The following is an 18,389-nucleotide window of genomic DNA, read 5'->3' as shown; positions in this document are numbered from 1 at the left end:
AGAGGTTTCATATTCACCCATGAGGCGCTTTATATTTTGTTTTAAATTTGCTGGAGATAACGAAGCTCACCCCTCGGCATCCTTTTCTGCCGCATTGTCGCTTGTTTCCGCTGCAGGTGAGAGCCATATTCTGAAGTTTATATCCAACACAACAATGAAGAATCGGATTAAGCTAACGTGGGAACGGTTCCGCCTGCCGGATTATAGGGATCTTCTCAGCTTCACAGTTTACTACAAAGAGGCGTGAGTATATCGGTGCTCAGGGACTCGCAATGTCATTCAGCAAACAGCTGTAGTGGTGGGCAGGCTTCCCTTTCTTAACCATTGTGTTTGTTGGCTGACAGAAACGTACGGAGCGAGTTAGCAGGATTCCTTCCGCTGTTGCTCATGACCTAATGAGAAACCAGTTTTCTTTTTTGCTTCACAGTTAAACCCACTACTACTACTTATCATTCCTACAGTGCTTCACGAGATACACAGCGCTGTACAAAAAGACAGTCCCTACACAATAGAGCCTACAATCTAATAAGACCAACATATAGGACAAGAGCCTTGGGGTATAAAGCAAGACCATGGTTGACTAAAAGCAGACAATCTGGCATAAGATTTAAAAATGGTTTGAAAAAGGTGGGACTTTAGATGGGATTTAAACATGGCAGGAGAAGGGAGCAGGACGCCCCAGCTCAGGAAGACAGCCAGGTGGAAAGCACGGAGTCAGGAACTGGCGGTAGAGGAGAAGGGCACAGATAGTGAATTATTCGACGAGCGGTGTAGAGAAAGATAGGAGAGGCAGTGAGGTGCTGCAGAGTGAAGGCATTTATAGGTGAGAAAGAGGAGCTTGAACTGTATATGGGAGTTGATAGGGAGCCAATGCAGGTTATATGAGGGTAGTGACTTTGGCGAAATATGTCATGCAGCTGAATTTAGGACAGATTGCAGTGGAAAGAGGTGGCTTGCTGGAAGACCTGTGAGGAGCAGGTTGCAATAGGCTAAGCAGGAGGAGATGAGAGAGTGGATGAGGGGTCTGGAATTTTATTCAGAAAGGATGGATTTCAGCAATATTAGAAAGAAAGAAACGACACGTTTTAGCAGTGTTTTGGATATGCAAAGAGAAGTAGAGAGAAGAGTCAGGACTCCAAGGTTATCGGCTGATGGGACCAGGATGATGATTGTTATCCACAGAAACAGAGAAAGGGGGAAATATAAGGAGCTGTGTCATGCTAAGTTTCAGGTGACATCCAGCAGCAGTGTCAGACAGGCAGGCTGAGATATGGGATTGGATTTCTGGTGTAGAAAGGTAAATTTGGGAGTCATATTAAAAAATAAAATGGTATTGAAAGCCATGAGAGGAAATCAGAGCACCAAGGGAATTGGTATATAGTGAGAAGAGAAGAGGGCCCAGGACGGAGCCCTGAGGCACCAATTGATAGTGGAATGGCAGTAGAGGAGGAACCTCCAGAGGAAATGCTAAAAGTGCGATAGGAAAGATAAGAAGAGAGAACCAAGTCAGAACAGATCCCGAAAGCCAACAAGGACAGAGCATCAAGGAGTAGGTGGTGATCATCAGTGTCAGTCTAGGAGGATAAGGACTGAGTAAAGACCTTTGGCTTTAACCATAAACAGGTCATTGGAGACTTTGGCAAGGGCTGTTTCAGTTGAATGTAGAGGGCGAAAACCAGACTGGAGTGGACCAAGAATGGCTTGAGATGTAAGAAAGTCAAGACAACGGCGGTGAACAGCACGTTCAAGTAGTTTGGAGGCAGAAGGGCTATGGGACGATAGTTGGCAGGATCCAGTGAGGGGTTTTTAAGAGGTGGTAGGATTGCAGCACGTTTGAAGGCAGCAGGAACAGTAGCAGTGGAGAGCGATAGATTGAGGATGTGACAGACAGAAGGGATGATTGCAGTGGAGATGGAGCTGAGGAATCGGGTGGGGACCTCAACCCTGCTCGTTTGCAGATTGAGCGTTCAATGTGACAGAGCTTATGCAGATGAAATTAGGGGAATATACGGTCAACACTGGCAAACTTGTTGACACTTTCACATTGGACCTCAGTTTCTGCCCCTGCCCTTCCCTTCCCACACAACCTTATTGGTAAGGGTTTGAACTGTGCTTCCCAGGTCCGTCCCCCCCTTTTGCCACACATTAAACAAAGGTAGGAGAACAGGAATCTTGGGGTGACAGGGAATTCCTCAAGGCCCCCCCCCCCCCCCCCCGTGCCTTTCTGACGTCATAAGACGTGAGTGGAAAAGCGTGCGCGGAATTTCACTGCACGTTTTCCGTACTCGCACGCTAAAAAGAAGACTGAACTCCCAATGGAGTAAGCTAACGGGATGATCAATACTTTGGGAGTTAAAAACAAAACAAAAACCACCCCACTGCACTAACCTAACCTAATAATGTGTGTAGAAAGGTTTAGGGCATATAAAAACCATATTCATGTGCGGGAATAATTTTTCTGCACAGAGAACGTGTTCTGAGCATAAAACGTGATTTGTGCACAGCCCAGGCTTTCTGTGACTAAACTTTTGACTGTGGGGGCCCCTCACGCCACCAACTCCAGGTTCAGCCCCATAGACTGATGTTGGGCACAGGTCCTTGACTCCATCTCTGACCAGGAGTTGTTCTGGTTTGAGCGTTAAGGAAACATGGGTTTAAGCCTGCACACACCTCCCTGTACTAATGCTGTCACTGACATGGGATTTTAGGGAGGAGCACTCGTTTATGTCTACGTGCTAGCTCATGTATGTGCACCCGATCGCGCTCCAGCATGTGTGAGCATAGCTCAGCATTACCTTTATTACATCAGGCTCTCAATAGTAGTATCCAGGAGTCTTCTCACAGCTAATGCAGACCCACAAATCCTCTGGATTAGCTGCTCGTTCTGGGAAACTCCTCTCGCTCCAAGTAGTAAGGATTTAATAGATGGTACTTAACAAGAATGCCATCTGGGGGGGGGGCAGGGTTTCCAGCTTATTATTTGATAAGTAAAATATAAGCCACCCCACCTCTGGATAAGTGAATATGCAGCCAGCGCTTAAGCCCCTGCAGCAGAATATATTTGATATAGGAGCATGTGTGGTCCGAGCAGTATATTTCCCTAAATTCTGTCACCTTGAAGGACTGCCACGGAAGATGGTATTGTGCTGAGGAATATTAAGATCATAGCAAATCCCAAAACTAATGCCTTTAACATGTACCTGGAACCTAAGTCTAGTCTGGGGAAACTCCTAAAACCTTTTCATAAGTTTCTGCCTCCTTTTTTTTAGTTTCTTCCTTGGAGATGTAGCAACATTTTAAGGATTTCCTCTGATCCTTATTGGCAAGGTTTGCCCCTCAGAAAGACACAGACGCTTTCACCATTCTTGTTCGTTTTTCTATGATTTTTCTTTTCACATTATAGAAACGGAAGATGGGAGGTAGTTAGAGGCCACAAGGACCATCTTGTCTGTCCAGTTTATTTTCTCCTGCATAGACACCAGGCAGTGTCCACTTTTGCAACTAGGTATCCTCTGTGCTTATCTCCATGCCTTCTTGAATTAAGTTAACAACGCCTTCCCTCCTCCCTGCCAGGACAGTGACATTGTGTCTCTGTTTAGGACTTCCATGTCCCTTCTAGGTGTGCGTGCAGCCTATGGTCTCCTTGCATATCTTGTGTTTCAGGCCATTCAGGAACGTGACAGAGTATGAGGGTCAGGATGCCTGTGGTTCCAACAGCTGGAACATGGTAGATGTAGACCTCCCAGCTGACAAAGAAACTAACCCTGGGATCTTGCTGCAAGGGCTGAAGCCTTGGACCCAGTATGCCATCTACGTGAAGGCCGTGACCCTCACCATGACAGAGATTCATGACATCCAAGGAGCAAAGAGCGACATTGTTTACGTACGCACCAACGCCTCCGGTAAGTCCCAGGTTCTGATGTGGAAATGCAGCGACCTGCTCCGTTCATATGGCAAAGTCCTCCACAGGGAAATGCAGACAACAAGAGGGAGGAGGAGCAGCCTAGTGGTGAAAGCAGCGGGCTATAAACCGGAGAAGCCAAGGTTCAAATCCCTTTGCCGCTCCTTGTGACCTTGGGCAAGTCAATTCCTACTCTGTTGCCTCATGTCCAAACTTAGATTGTGCGCCCTCTGGGGACAGGGAATGTAATCTGCCTTGAAGGTAGAATATAAATCAAATGAAGTAATTAAAATAGGAGGAGGGGACACATGTCTTCTATAAACAAACAGAAGGAAGGACTTGGTGTCTCACTCTTTTTTTTCTGGGAGGAAACAGTATAGGAAAGTAGTGAGGCTTGGTTTACAATTTTAATGTAAACAAGTAGAGAGTGAGACAGTTGTGCTGCCATCACTGCAAACGTCTTTTTCCTTTCTTAATCCTCAGTCCCATCCATCCCACTGGACGTAATATCGGCCTCCAACTCCTCCAGTCAGCTGATAGTGAAGTGGAGCCATCCCTCGCTGCCCAACGGGAACCTGTCTTATTACATAGTGCGCTGGCAGCAGCAGCCTCAGGACAATTACCTCTACCGTCATAACTACTGCTCCAAAGGTGTGTGGCCTGATTCATTTCTGCCTATGCTTGGAGTCTGCATTTACCGAGTCCCTGAGCTTACGGAACAAAGGAAAGAGAGATTTTGTGGATTAGTTGGGATGTAAGATGCGATGATAACCTAGAATGCCTTCACATGTAATGAATCATTGGTGTTATTACTGTGTGATATCGCGATGTTAGGGACCCGGTCATTCAGTTTCTGTGCTGTTAGGGACAGGGCTCATAGTTTTTACTTTTTAATTTTGTAGGTTGACTTTTTCTCTTTTTTTTTTTTTTAATGTTAATAAAAGATAATGTTCCGATTCGGAAGCCCGCCGAAGGGAACATCGATCCAGAAGGCAGCACGGAGCCCACCAAGCCGGAGGAAGGTGGTGGGGAGAAAGGACATTGTTGTAGCTGTCCCAAAACCGAGGCGGAGAAGCAGGCTGAAAAAGAGGAAGCCGAGTACCGCAAGGTGTTCGAGAATTTCCTCCACAACTCCATCTTCGTTCCCAGGTAATGCCGTTTGGCTTGAGGTGTGGGATGTCCTTTTCATTTTATTTTTTAGTGTATCAGAAAAAAAAACAACTCTAAGGGGGAGTATGTTTTGCAGCCTAAAACACAGAGGTTATTCACAAGACAGCAAAACGGAAGAAACCCAGCGATTTCAGGATCGCTTCTCCGGCTTTTTCTTTTGGCTACTTTAACCTTTTCTTAACTTTTTTAAAAATATTATTTGTGGTGAAATCTGCTTGCGGCAAGCTTAAGATTCTTAAGAAAGATGGTGGCTCTGTCCGAAGAGCATGATTTTTGGGACTGGTAAAGTAAGAATGGTAGGACAGAAAATCCATGTGGGTTTCTGGTGCTTCTGACTGACTCTCATTTGGGGCACTTGTGAATGGCGTTCTTTTCCCCTCCACCTTACAGTTAGACTGTAAAACAAGCACCCAAGCTTCCTTAAAAGTGATGTGTCTGCTGATAAAGCCTGTGCTTCCCCATTCACTGTAACAGGGAGGTACAGATATCATCACTCCTCTGAAAATCATTGCCACTTCTGAGCATTTTTCTTCTCTTGGCTTTTGTGGTTCCTGTGATTCTTGAGGAAACTTTGTCCTCCAGTCATTTGAAGGACAAGGTAAGAGAAAAGATTATTTGTTTCTTTTCTTTCCTCCATATTCTTTCCTCTTTTTTTTTTTTTTTGTTTACAAAGCATTTTCTCCAGCCTTCCATGAATATTGGTTGGGCACTCACAGGAAGAGACTATATATTAAAATGAGACTCAGGTTTGTGGAATAGTTACTTCCATCTCATCCTGCAACACCAGTCCAGTTCTTAACAAGTGGGTTATTGCCCCCTACCAGCAGATGGAGGCAGACAACACTGTTTTCCACTGTAACATCACAGCCAGTAATTAGGAGGTAGTACCAGCAGCAAGACCCAGTATTTCCTGCCTCCACACCTGGAAAGATTGGAACTAGTACAGCACTCTGCGTTGGACCCAGGCCACTGGTTTTCGACCAGCAGTGCGAGCCCGTTGCTGGGCTCCCAGCTCCTGATGGATTGATTGGTTGAGCCTGGGGAGACTGCAGCCATTTTTTTAAATCTCCTGCACTGGCCGGCTTTGATTCCGAGGAGGAGCGATGCAACGGATGAGGGGTATGAGTTGCCCCCACTCCCGGAGCCAACAATGCCATTAAGTAGGTTTTCACCCAGGAGTTCACGGGCCTTGAACCCGGGCGGGGAGAATTTTCTCCAGAATTCTTCCATTTCCTCCATCAGGCAGTAGAAGAGGTCTGGAAGGCTCATCTGCATACTGCTCTCAGCATCCCCTGGGAGAGGACTCCAGAGGTCACACTGAGCAATCCAGGCTTTGAACTCTACAGCCCCAGCTTCCAGAGGCCCTGCACCTTTTGAAGTAGAAGAGGACTGGAAGGTTCATCTGCATACTGCTCCCAGCATTCCCTGGGAGAGGACTCCAGAGGTCACACTGAGCAATCCAGGCTTTGAATTCTATAGCCCCAGTGTCCAGAGGCCCCAAACCCTTTGCAATAGGACTGGAAGTACGCACCATTAGGCACGTGAATCTCAAACCTTTCAATCCTTTGAGTGAAGATCAACTTAATGGTGATTGAAGAAGATTGGTAAGTATAGCTTTGGAAAATCTTAGGACTTAAAAAAGTTTGGAGAGAAGTAAAATAGTGGGATATATTTTTTAGAGTTTGTGTGTGCCTGAGATAATAAGCAAGCCAGAGGGAGTTAATTCTAGTGTCTGTCTTTCCCACCCATTCACCTACTCGTAGCTCAACCCTTGATGTTTAGGCAAGAGACACTTTCTCATTAAAAATCAATCAGGTTCTTATCTAAATCATATTATTGCACCAGCCCTTATTGAAAGTTTAATCATCCCCCTTGTAGGACACTAGCAGATTAAATTTACAGGTGTATTTACTAATTAAAGTACTCTAATTCCAACTCCCTTAGTAACCTAAACTTAACTAAGAACTCAACAAAATTAAGATGAAGGCAGCAGTCCAGCAGCAAGAGGGAGGCTTTCCAGTCTTTTGCATTGAGTGTCACATTATGATTTTTTTACCTGCCAGTGAGAGATTGTATGTGTGCACCCTGGTGCAAAGAGCTTTTAGAGAATGAGTCCGATCTCTGGAGGCTAGAGTAGCAAACCTAGAGGTACATTGATGAGACCTTCAGGGACATAGTAGCCAAGTCCCAAATCCAGTCTGGCAGCCCCTGTGGCTGCGTTGGATCAGAAAGGTCTCCCAGTTGGAGAAAACATCACCTTGGTGTAGCAGGAAGTGATCCTATAGCAAGGACCTGCTCTCCAGGCAATGCGTTGTCCTCTCGCACGGAGGACAAGTCTCTCAGGGCTACTGCCCAGGAGGGAAGGGTTAGGTTGGCCATCATAGTTGGTGATTCAATTATTAGAAATGTAGATAGCTGGGTGGCTGGTGGATGTAAGGTCCGCCAGGTAACTTGCCTGCCTTATGTGGAGGTGGTGTCACCTAGATAGGATTATAGACCGAGCTGGAGAGGAGACGGCTGTCGTGGTACATGTGGGTACCAGCGATGTAGAAAAATGTGGGAGAGGTGTTCTGGAAGCCAAACTTAGGATTTTAGATAGAAAGCTGAAATCCAGAACCTCCAGAGTGGCATTCTCCAAAATGCTCCCTGTTCCAAGTGCAGGTCCCCAGAGGCAGGCAGAGCTCCGGAGTCTCAATGCGTGAATGAGATGATGGTGTAGGGAACAGGGATTCTGTTTTGTAAGGAACTGGTGAACCCTTTTGGGGAAGGGGAGACTTTTCCAAAAGGACAGAATCCACCTTAACCAGAGTGGAATCAGGCTGTTTCGCTAACTTTTAAAAAGGAGATAGATCAGCTTTTAAACTAGAACAAGGGGGAAAACAGACAGTCACTCAGCAGTGCATGGTTCGGAAGAATATATCTTTGAAGGATATTAATGAAACAGGAGAGTTAGGGCATGCCAACAGAGAGGTTCCAATAAAAGCAAAAATAGTCCATGTGCCTATAAGCAAAGAATCACCTGAGCTAAAGAATTCTAAATTAACCCTATCAACTGAAAAGCAGGTTGTTAATGCAAACAAAAAATGCACTTTGAAATGTCTGTATGCCAATGCCAAAAGTCTTAAGAAGTATGAAGACATAGATATAATTTGCATCTGAGACCTAGACGAAGGATAACCAATGGAATATTGCTATATCAGGGTACAAGTGGCACTTTATGTCCAAGAGGGTAAAGAATCCAACAGGTTAAAGATCATATAAAACATTAAATGCTCAGTAGAATCTATATGGGTGGAAATCCCATATGTGTTGGGTAAGAGTACAGTCATAGGAGTATACTACCACCCACCTGGCCAGAATGGTCAGACAGATGATGAAATGCTAAGAGAAATCAGGGAAGCTAACCAATTTAGCAGTGCAGTAATGGGAGATTTCAGTTACCCCAATATTGATCGGGTCAGTGTAACATCAGGACATGCTAGAGACATGTTACTGGATGGAATAAATGCTTCATGGAGCAATTGATTGGAGTTGGCTACCGTGTTTCTGGCAGACACTCTGTATAACTTGTTGCATGGCTCTGCCCAGTTGGTAGCTTTAGTGGTTGCTGTGCGGCAGCTCATGTGGCTACACAATTGGGTGGCTGACTCTTGGTCCAAGACTCATCTGGGAAAGTTGCCTTTCAAGGGCCTGCTTCTGTTCGGGGAGAATCTGGATCTGTTGGTGAAAACTCTCTGTGATCCTAAGCCTCAGTAGTTACTGAAAGACCAGGGACACTTTTTATAGGGCTGGTAGGGGTCACGGCCACTTTCGAGCTTCCTGGCATTATTGCCCAGGCCAGACAGCAGGCAGTCTGCAACATGCTGATGAAACTTCAACTCTTGTGATTGGTGGTGCTCGTGCCTCCAGCGGAATAGGGGCGTGAATGTTATGCAGTCTACTTCATGGTAGACTGGGTTTTGGTCACAACATACCCAAGCCTGTTGGGTTGGGGGGCTCACTATCTGAATCAAGTGACCCGGGGAAGTTGGTCTCCAGAGGAGGCCTTGTAATCCATCAACCAACTGGAGACCAGAGCAATTAGTCTGGCTTTTCTGGCCTTTCACCTGCTGCTTCGTAGGAGGGCTGTTTGGGTCCTTTTGGACAACACCACAGCGATAGTCTAAGCAAATCGACAGGGGAGCACCAAGAATCAGGGAGTCTTGGTGGAGACGTTGCTCCTGTTGCTGTGGGCAGAGAAGAATCTCCTGTTGTCCACGGTGCACGTTGCAGGTCAGGAAAATGTTCTGGCCGACTTCCTCAGTCGGAACCTGCTGGAGCATGGGCAGAGGGAGCTTTGCCTGAGTGCTTTTTACAGACTCTGTCACAGATGGGGTCAGTGTCAGGTGGATCTGATGGTGATCCAAAAGAATACGAAAGTGGTCTGTTTCTTCAGCCGATGCAGAAAACTTGAGTCTGAGGAAATCGACGCCCCAGTTTAGTCCTGGCAGGAAGAAAAGCTCCTATATGCTTTTCCTCCATGAGTGCTCATAGGCAGATTGCTGCTACGCATAAACAACTGTATCATATTAGTGACACCAGACTGGCTGCGCAAACTTTGGTACGCAGATCTGCTCCAGCTTCAAGTGGACTGACCCTTGTGTTTCCCAGGGATGCGGGGGTTCTTGACTCGGGCCTGTGGTCATGGAGGATCTGGCTCTTGAGTGGAGATGGCTTCATGTTAAGGAATATTCTGCAGCTGTGATATCCACGTTACTGAAGTTTTGGATATGGTCTGCTTCCTTTGCTTACATTCGGGTCTGGCGCTTTTTCGAGCAGTTCTGCAGGTCCAGGGCAGAATCTCCCTGGAGAGCTCTGGTACCTTGTGTCTTCGCCTTCCTTCAGGGCGGGCTAGATGGGGGACTGGCCCTGAACCTCTTTAAAGGTGCAAGTTGCAGCACTTGCCTGCTACCCAGGGGCCTATTTTGAGATGATCGATAGCAACCCATCCAGATGTTTTCTGAGGGACATGAAATGCTTGGGTCCACCCTTCTGTACCATGCGATCTGAACCTAAGTGTTGCAAGCCCTTAAAGGGTTCCCTTTTTGAACCTTTGAAGCACAGTTCTTTGAAAGATTTGTCATTGAAGTCTTCTTTCTTTGTTGCGATTTTCTCCACAAGATGGGTCTCAGAACTTCAAACTTTCTTGTTGGGACCCTTTTCTGGTGATCTCGTTGGAAGTGTTGGTCTTTCATTCAGTGCTGTCCTTTCTTCCAAAGGTTACTTCCGTCTTCCATATCTATCGGACTGTTTCTCTCCCGGCCTTTTCACGGGAGGAGTACGGGTCAGAATATCCAGTGTTTGGATGTCCGGAGGCTTGTTCTCGGTACTTGGAGGTTGCTAATGATTTCCAGAAGTCAGATTGGTTGGTTGGTTCTGTTTGGGGGGTCCATGGAAAGGGAGAGGCGGGCTGTAAAGACACACTGGCTTGCTGGGTAAGGGAAACAGTGGTAAGGGCAAGAAACCGCCAGACTTGCTGGGGGTGCACTCCCGGCGACCTGGGCAGAGATAATTACAGGGCAGCTAGTTGGTCTTCCCTGCATGTTTTTGTAAAGCATTACAGGTTGGATGTTCTTGCGCTGGAGGATTTGGCATATGGTATGGGTGTTCTTTGGGCAGCCCTTGCTACTTCCCCCTCAGATAGATGAAGGTTTGGTACTTTCTACTTGTTAAGGACTTGGTGTAGCAGGATGCGATGGAAGGAGAAATTCCCTTACCTGTTAATTTCCTTTCCATTAGTCCTGCCACACCAGTCAAGGACCCACCCAGGAAGTGAGGTATGTTTCTCTACAGGCTCGTTTTGTTTGTCTAATTGGGGAGGGATTGGCTTTTCCCTATCTGGTTCGAGTTTTTTTTTTTTCCCTGCTTTCCCTTCTGTGTTTGGTTGCAGGGAAACGTTTTCTCAGGTTTCGAGTTGGAATGTCTTTGTTTATCTGAAGCTTGGTCAGAAGGATACAGGATTCCTACTGCTGGCACCACCTCCTAAGCTACGATGTCACAGTGGAAAGCTGTGTTGTCTGCCGCCTCCTGCCGGTAGGGAGAAATAACCCACTTGTTAAGTGTAGTAGTAGGACTAATGGAAAGAAAATTAACAGGTAAGGAAATTTCTCCTTTTCTATTTAACACAGTATTTGTAGTCTGATTAAGTGCAGAAAATTGATCTCTCAGTTGCTTGTCGTCATGCTGTTTCTGAGAATTTAGCATCTTCTGCTCTGTGATAACGTAATGAGTTCCTTGGAAAAGCGCAGACTCCGAGAACTGTTAAGTGCAACCTGCCTCTGGTTTTCATTAGAGTGATCTTTTCTTTGTGACTCCAGAACGACGTTTTTTCTTAGAATAATATGCTGTGAGATAGCTTGCAAGTCCCCAGAGGATTTATGGAACATTTTTCATCAAAGGGAGGAGAGATGATTGCTGTAGTGGTTAAATCTGTGAAACTTCTCATGTGAGCTGGAATCCCCACTCGAACACTGGCGGACTCTTCTGCAACATAGTTCCTTTCCCAGTTGACAAGCAGGCATGAATTAGCCTTTGCACGTGGGCGACTTCATCCAATGGCACTGACACGGACTCGGGTGTCAGAGCGTGATAAAATCTTTACTGAACGTGTGCTGGTGTTCCCACCCATGCACACTGCCTCATGAGCCTTTGAGTCATCTTCTGAGCTACCAAACACTTGAATGTTTTCTGAATTGGGACCTAGTGCCCCTATCTATCTGTCTTGGTGCTTTCAGATTTTTCCTGCTGCACCCTTGTCTGCCCTTCAAATAGAACTTTGTGTGTAATATAAAATCAAAAGATGTCAAAAAGCACAGAAAAGCTAAAGGCTAAAAAGCCTTCAGTAAGCAAATTTAAGGGCTGCATGTGTGAGCGCTGGATGTTGACAGATACATACTCAGTCTGCTATTAATGCTTGGGTCCAAACCATGAATCCTCCAACTGCTTACAGCTGTGGTCATTAGGGGGTGTGATTTTGGTTTTTTGTTTCAATTAATGTGTGCGCTAAATTTTTTTTTTTCATTTTTGTGCGCACAAAAATGAAAAAAAAAAAAGAAAAAAATTTAAAAAATGTGATTGCGCATCCTTAGTTGTCGTATGTTCCCCATGGTGCAACAGTACCTTGCCTGAAAGATGAAGGCACCAGTGTGTAAGAGCCTCAAGCCTTAGCATGAGACCAAGCAGCTGTTTTTTTTGTTGAGCAAAGCGTCATTGAGTTCTTGGCTCATGAAGCTGAGGTGGGAAGTTTCCCCTCCTTAAACTCCCAACCACAGGGAGGATCCCTCACTACAGTGCTGGTCTCCGATCCACCTCAGGTCAGTAGTTGAGTGTGGTGTTAGGAGCCTATGGCACCAGAAGACGCACAGAGAAAAGCTCCCAAGTGGCACGATCTTCATTTTTTTTCAGGTTCCTTCTGAGGCGAAGAGAATATTGTGCAAAGCTCTGCCAAAACGGTCCCCTCCTCAGCGCTGAGGTGGGGGACATGGCTTGATCGGTGTATGTGCTAATTTTATTCATGGCCTGTGAGATCCCTGTGGCGCCATCTGTTTTTTATCTGGACCTGACCCAGGGCATTGTCTGTGTCGCCAGTGCAGAGCTCGCATTCCAAGGCGCAGTCAATACACTTGGCCTGGCAGATCATGGTGCCATCAGATTGCAGCGCTTAGACACTTATTATGCCCAATAGTGCCACAGAAGGAACTACCAGCACTATCTGTGGAGTGAGGTGCTAGTCAGTGCAACTGGTGCAGAGCGCCTCAGCCATTCCTGATGCCTTCCCGCCTTAGCTGGGTGCGTGTCAGAGCTGACAGAAGTCACTCACTTGTAAAGGCTTATTCATCCTGCTGTCTGTGGAGAACTTAGGTTACAGGTAAGCAGCCTTTTTTTTTTATTCCTCTCCACTCTGCTTTTCTTTGGAATCTTCTAAACAGGAGAAATGTGTTGCTGTACCACTTACCTCTTGGTGTATGTCCGTTCTAAAGCTCTTTAAGGGATCCTATTTGGATGAGTAGTAGTATGTGAGTCCCCAGTACTGATGACTGCTTTCCTTCAGCTGTTAAGATGTTTAAAAAAAAAAGCCTTGAAATTCATCACACGTTTTCGTTAACACGCTAAATAGCCATTTAGCTCCCGATGCAGTAAACTAATGATAATGCTAATGCATCAGGATTTTAAAAAAACAAAACCAAGCCCTAACCCAAAAATATACCCAGAAGACCTACTTAGTATGCATGAGAAACTTTGTGTAAATCCTGATTTGTGCATACAAAATACAATTGGTACAGAATTGTGTGGTGTGATACCAGTGCACAAGCTGGATGGAAACTGAAAGACGTCCTGGTATTGATTATGCTCTGCTTTGTAAACTGTTCAGTCTAACCGGGTCATTTTATCAATTTGCATTAGGGCCTTAACGCGCGCGATCACGCGGTAACCCATGCGATACATAAAGCAACGCAAATGCTATGCAAATTCAAGACTGAGTATTCCAGTGGGCAGGAGTTTGGGTGGAGTTTATGGGAAAAAATGCAGGTCCATAGTGTTCAGTGCGATAGTGCAACACGGGATTGATTTAGCACCAGAAATAACTACGCCTGTTTTTGGATGCGTTGTGCTTGCGATAGGCTTGCGTTACAGGGAAAATATTTTGATAGTGAGCTCCTTTGTATAGAGTCAGTCTGACTCTCTCTCCCTCTCTCTCTCTCTCTCTCTCTCTCTCTCTCTCTCTCTCTCTCTCTCTCTATATATATCTATATATATATATATATATATGTATATATGTATATATATATATGTATATGTACCACTGTAGAGGGGCACTTAGAATCGGGGTGGTGCTACTTTTCATCCATTATAATGACCACACATCTTTAGTGATGTCAGTTTTACTATCAGTACCTCAGAATGATTCTGTACCACCACCCCCCTGAAACCCACCCCGATTCAAGGTGCCCCTCTACAGTGGTACATTAAACTGAAATGTAGATCTAATATTGGTTGCATTTTTTTTTTTTTTTAATTAATCTTTTAGCAGGCAGGCAAAATATCTTTCCCCACCTTTCTCAGCTTTGAATGGCCTTACTCATCTGGAGGAGTTTGCTGGTCACTCTTCAGCTGGTGCTTTTATACTTTAGGCCATTATATGAGGGGGCCCTCTCCTTACACTGAGATTTGTTCTTATAAGGAAGGTTTCTGCAGCAGAGGAGAGAGGGGTTTTGCCCCTTCAGAAACATCCCCCATGTGTGTATCACTTTAAACTTTGTGCAGGAATCTACTGCACAGGTCCTTTATTGTAGATTTGCGTTGCCTTTTTGTATTTAGCATTAAACTGTCAAACTAATGTGACCTCACCATTTTTTACATATATTTATTTATTTATAAAAAATAACTTGGGCTGTGCATCGATTCATTTGTTATAACTGCAGATAAATTCACTGTTACTGGGTTGTCTGAATTCCAATTCTATTGAAAAGAAATGAAAATGTCCATTTTATAAGGGAATTGCAAGAGTTCACTATTCCAAGCTTTCACTGGACATAAAAAAAAAAAGAATAATAAAATCATTTAGCCACATTAGAGCCAGAGCTCTAACAAAGCTATTCAGCTGTCAGTCTGGAAATTAGACTGCCTTCTGCAGGTGGTTTGAACCTAATTTAGAGAGACTTTAAATGGCCCCGGAACTGTCTGTGCTTCATGCTGGGCTTTTCTCCCCTCTCAATGTTTATGCATTTAATGCACACATTTCCTTTTTTTTTTTTTTTTTTAAAGTATTTTAGCAGCAGTGAAAGTTCTGCTACTGAAATGGCAAAAAGCTTCAAAGCATTACTGTAATGTGCTTTCCAATATCTGGTAAAGCAGAGCGTCTAGCAGGATAGGATTTGAAGTCACCAGTAACTCTTAAACATCTATTTTTTGTACATTTTTCTTCCAGAGAGAGAATGTCTTATTTTAAAATAATTTTCATGTGGCAGTGCAGGCCTTCTTTAGAAGCATATTCAGAAGTTCATCAGTTTAAGATGTTGGGCAGGAAGTACATGAGCAGGCGGCGTGGATGGATTTAAAAATGAGCATCCCTGCCTCCTGACCCCATCTTGTCCTTGCTTGTTTGACTTTCTGCAGGCCGGATGCTGTCCCCACGCAACAGAAAGTACTTCCGAGGTAGTACGTCTTTACTGAAGGAGCATATACGGCTGTGTTAAGCAGGCCTCATTCCTTTCTAGGCTTCAAGAACATCTAGCGCAGTTTCATACTCCATCTTTGTCACTCGGCCCGTTAATGCTAATTATTAATAACATTTAATGTCACTGGTAATCAAGACTGCAAACATCCTTAACACCATTTTCCTAGCGTGTAGCAGATGGACTCACTTCCTGCAGGGGTCTATGTACTAGGGCTGACGTCAGATTGGAATCTGATCCGCCTCCAACTGCTATCAGGAGCACACTATACCCATTGGTCCTGAGTCCATCTGTCTACACTAAGGAAAACGAAATTATCAGGCAAGTAATTTCTCCAATCACACAAGCACCTGGCAGCAGGAGACAGAAGACCCAGATCTGGGCCAGTGAAGAGAGGAATCCGATCTGGATAGATGGAAAGGAGGTTGTCATGAGTGGGCCAGTGAAGGAGTGGGGGAGAGAGGCTTGAGGCAGAAAGTTGAAACACACAGAAAAAAATATGCAAACAAAAAAACTACAAAGACATTTTTTTTACTCTAGCTTCTCAAATTTTCCCTGATCAACTTGACTTTCTGTTTTGCATTGGTGTTTTGGGTTGTTTTTTTTTGGTTTTTTTTTTTAAATTATAGCATTTTCTCTGGTCATATTCCTGGGTCTTTTTTTCTTTCTTGTGTCAATATATTTTAATACACATTTGCTAGTTTCTCCTAGGACAAGCAGGATGGTAGTCCTCACACATGGGTGATATCATCAGTTGGAGCCGGCACGGAAAACGTATGTCAAAGTTTCTAGAACTGTGACTAGGTACACTGAGCATGCCCAGCATGCCCTATATCAGCTTTCTAGGGTGCTGTCATATTCATCAGAGTGGAGTGCTTTGGTGAATGAGCCCAGGAGTCCCACTGTTGAAGCTAGGGCAGAGCAAGAGGTGCATCCAGAACTATACATGAGTGTCCTATTCGGGAACTATCAACACCATGTGTGGGGAGCGGGTTGGAGGTGGCTACTGCTGCGAAAGACAGCTGTCATGGCTCACAGTTCCTCCATAGCTGTAAAAACTGCTTTTAGTGATGAAGAACCATTCTGGATTTTTGTCCAACTCCCCAGCCTTTGGAATTAGTGAAGGATTTCTTTGCCTGCTTAAACCCTGGATACCAGAGAGGACAATTAGAGCCTCTTCTGTCTAAGGTGGAGAAAACTTTCCTACTGATGCGTACAGCTTCCCAAAAGTTTCCAGAGTTAGGAGTAAGTCGTCACCATGAGGTGGTGGATCTTACTCATCCAGGGGACTCACATCATAAGTTGGAAAGGTATCAAGCAAACTCTGTCCATTCTCAGTTCTTACCAGATATTTCTTGCTCAAAACCTTCAGTTCTTACTAGATTTCTCCTCAATCACCCTCATCCTTTTTGGGGTCAATGCTTAGTATTTTGGTGGTCAGGGGAGAAGGAAGATTCTACAGGGATTCTTTCAGATTCCCTGCTTGATTTCCCTCAGCATCCTTCTTAGACAAGCTGGTAAAACTGTCCATCCGTGCAGGAAAGAAAAGGACTTGAAAATAGAGGTCTTGAGGCTTCTTCATTTTCTCCAAACTGCAGGAGATTCTATGGCTATCCTGCTTATAGCCCACCTTCAGGACCCCCAGAAAGGGGATGTGCCAGACACGGTCATGCCTGCCGTTGGCCTGGAAACTGAATTTGAAATACAGGAACCAAGCTTTCCCAAGTTTTGGGATCATCCGACTTCCCCACCGCTCGGTAGTGGTGGCATCAGCGCTGAAACCTTTTAAGTGCACTCATGATCACTCGAACATGCTTCTTTGAAAGGACCCAAAGGCATTGAACACGTTTTGAGAGAAAAAGTATGGATCCCTGAGTGCCTGAATAGCTGCTCACCAACACTACATTTTGTAGTATCTACAGAAATGTGTGCAAAAACTAAATCTCTGAATTTGACAGACCCAGAGCAGTTGGACTTCCACCAAGCAGTGGAAGAATGTGAAAAGCATCTCATCCATTCCACTTATGAAGTTTTTGTTGTGGTTAGGACTTCAACTACTTCTGTAGGTGCCTGATGGTTCATATAGGTGCGAGCAAATGGCCTTCAAGATATTTATTTAAATTTGCTTATAGCCTGCTCCCTCCAAAGTTCAGAGGGGGGGGAGGAGTTAGTAAAAACAACGTAACAGGCAAACATAGAAACGACGGCAGAAGAAGACCAAACGGCCCATCCAGTCTGCCCAGCAAGCCTCGCACTTTTTTTTTCTTCTCATACTTATCTGTTACTCTTGGCTCTTAGTAACCCTTTGGTTCTATTTCCCTTCCACCCCCACCATTAATGCAAAGAGCAGTGTTGGAGCTGCATCTAAGTGAAATATCTAGCTTAGTTAGGGGTAGTAACCGTCACAATAAGCAAGCTACACCCATGCTTATTTGTTTACTCAGACTGTTATTCAGTCCTTGTTGGTTGTATATAGATCCACTTTTCTTCATTCCCCCTGCCATTGAAGCAGAGAGCTATGCTTGGATATACATGAAGTATCAGACTTTCTCCCCTGCCGTTGAAGCAGAGAGCTATGCTGGATATGCAAACAGATCATGATACTGGAGTATTACAAAGTGCCTTTCCTCAAAGTTTTACTGGTATGTTGGATAAATAGTGGAAGATTTTAAGAGGCCTGTTCCTGTATCAGAGTTTTAAATGATCATCTTGTGGATATGTCCTTTATTTGGTGACTAAGTTTGCGAGACTGTGGCTCTGATTAAAGATCATCAGTCCACCTTGCAATTGCTATCAGCTGTGGTGGAGGGACCAGCCAGCTCCCAGCTGATGCCAGTTATTTTCCCTTCAAGCATCCATTCTTTCTGCTCTTTTTAGCATTGAATTCCTCCCACTCTTTCAGCAGTAGCTGCCCACCTGAGGTCAACAGAAGGAAAGGTGTCAAGCAAAGGCTCAGCAGCAGATGAAGATGCAGCTTAAACCTGTGACCATTTTTTGAAGATTTTGAGACCTGCCTTCTTTGGGGGGAGAAGGGTTCAGTCCTTCCTTTCAGAATGTCTTTATATTGCCAAGGACTGGTGAGTCCTGAAAATTGTGGAATATGG

General features: G+C 44.9%; 1 protein-coding gene across 2 annotated transcripts in view; it reads left to right on the top strand.

Moving 5' to 3' along the window:
• IGF1R (insulin like growth factor 1 receptor) overlaps nucleotides 1–18,389 on the top strand; it is a 333,492-nt gene that overhangs the window by 263,684 nt on the left and 51,419 nt on the right. For both annotated transcript variants that reach the window (XM_029574964.1, XM_029574963.1), the window contains exons 7-10: nucleotides 117–243; nucleotides 3,664–3,902; nucleotides 4,385–4,552; nucleotides 4,846–5,050. In XM_029574964.1, the coding sequence (XP_029430824.1) occupies nucleotides 117–243; nucleotides 3,664–3,902; nucleotides 4,385–4,552; nucleotides 4,846–5,050 (739 nt within the window). The remainder of the gene's footprint in view (nucleotides 1–116; nucleotides 244–3,663; nucleotides 3,903–4,384; nucleotides 4,553–4,845; nucleotides 5,051–18,389) is intronic.

The sequence above is a fragment of the Rhinatrema bivittatum genome, chromosome 13, assembly GCF_901001135.1.
Source record: "Rhinatrema bivittatum chromosome 13, aRhiBiv1.1, whole genome shotgun sequence".
Classification (NCBI taxonomy): Eukaryota; Metazoa; Chordata; class Amphibia; order Gymnophiona; family Rhinatrematidae; genus Rhinatrema; species Rhinatrema bivittatum.
The sequence above is the reverse complement of the archived record's forward strand: the minus strand, read 5'-3'. Positions and strand labels throughout refer to the sequence as shown.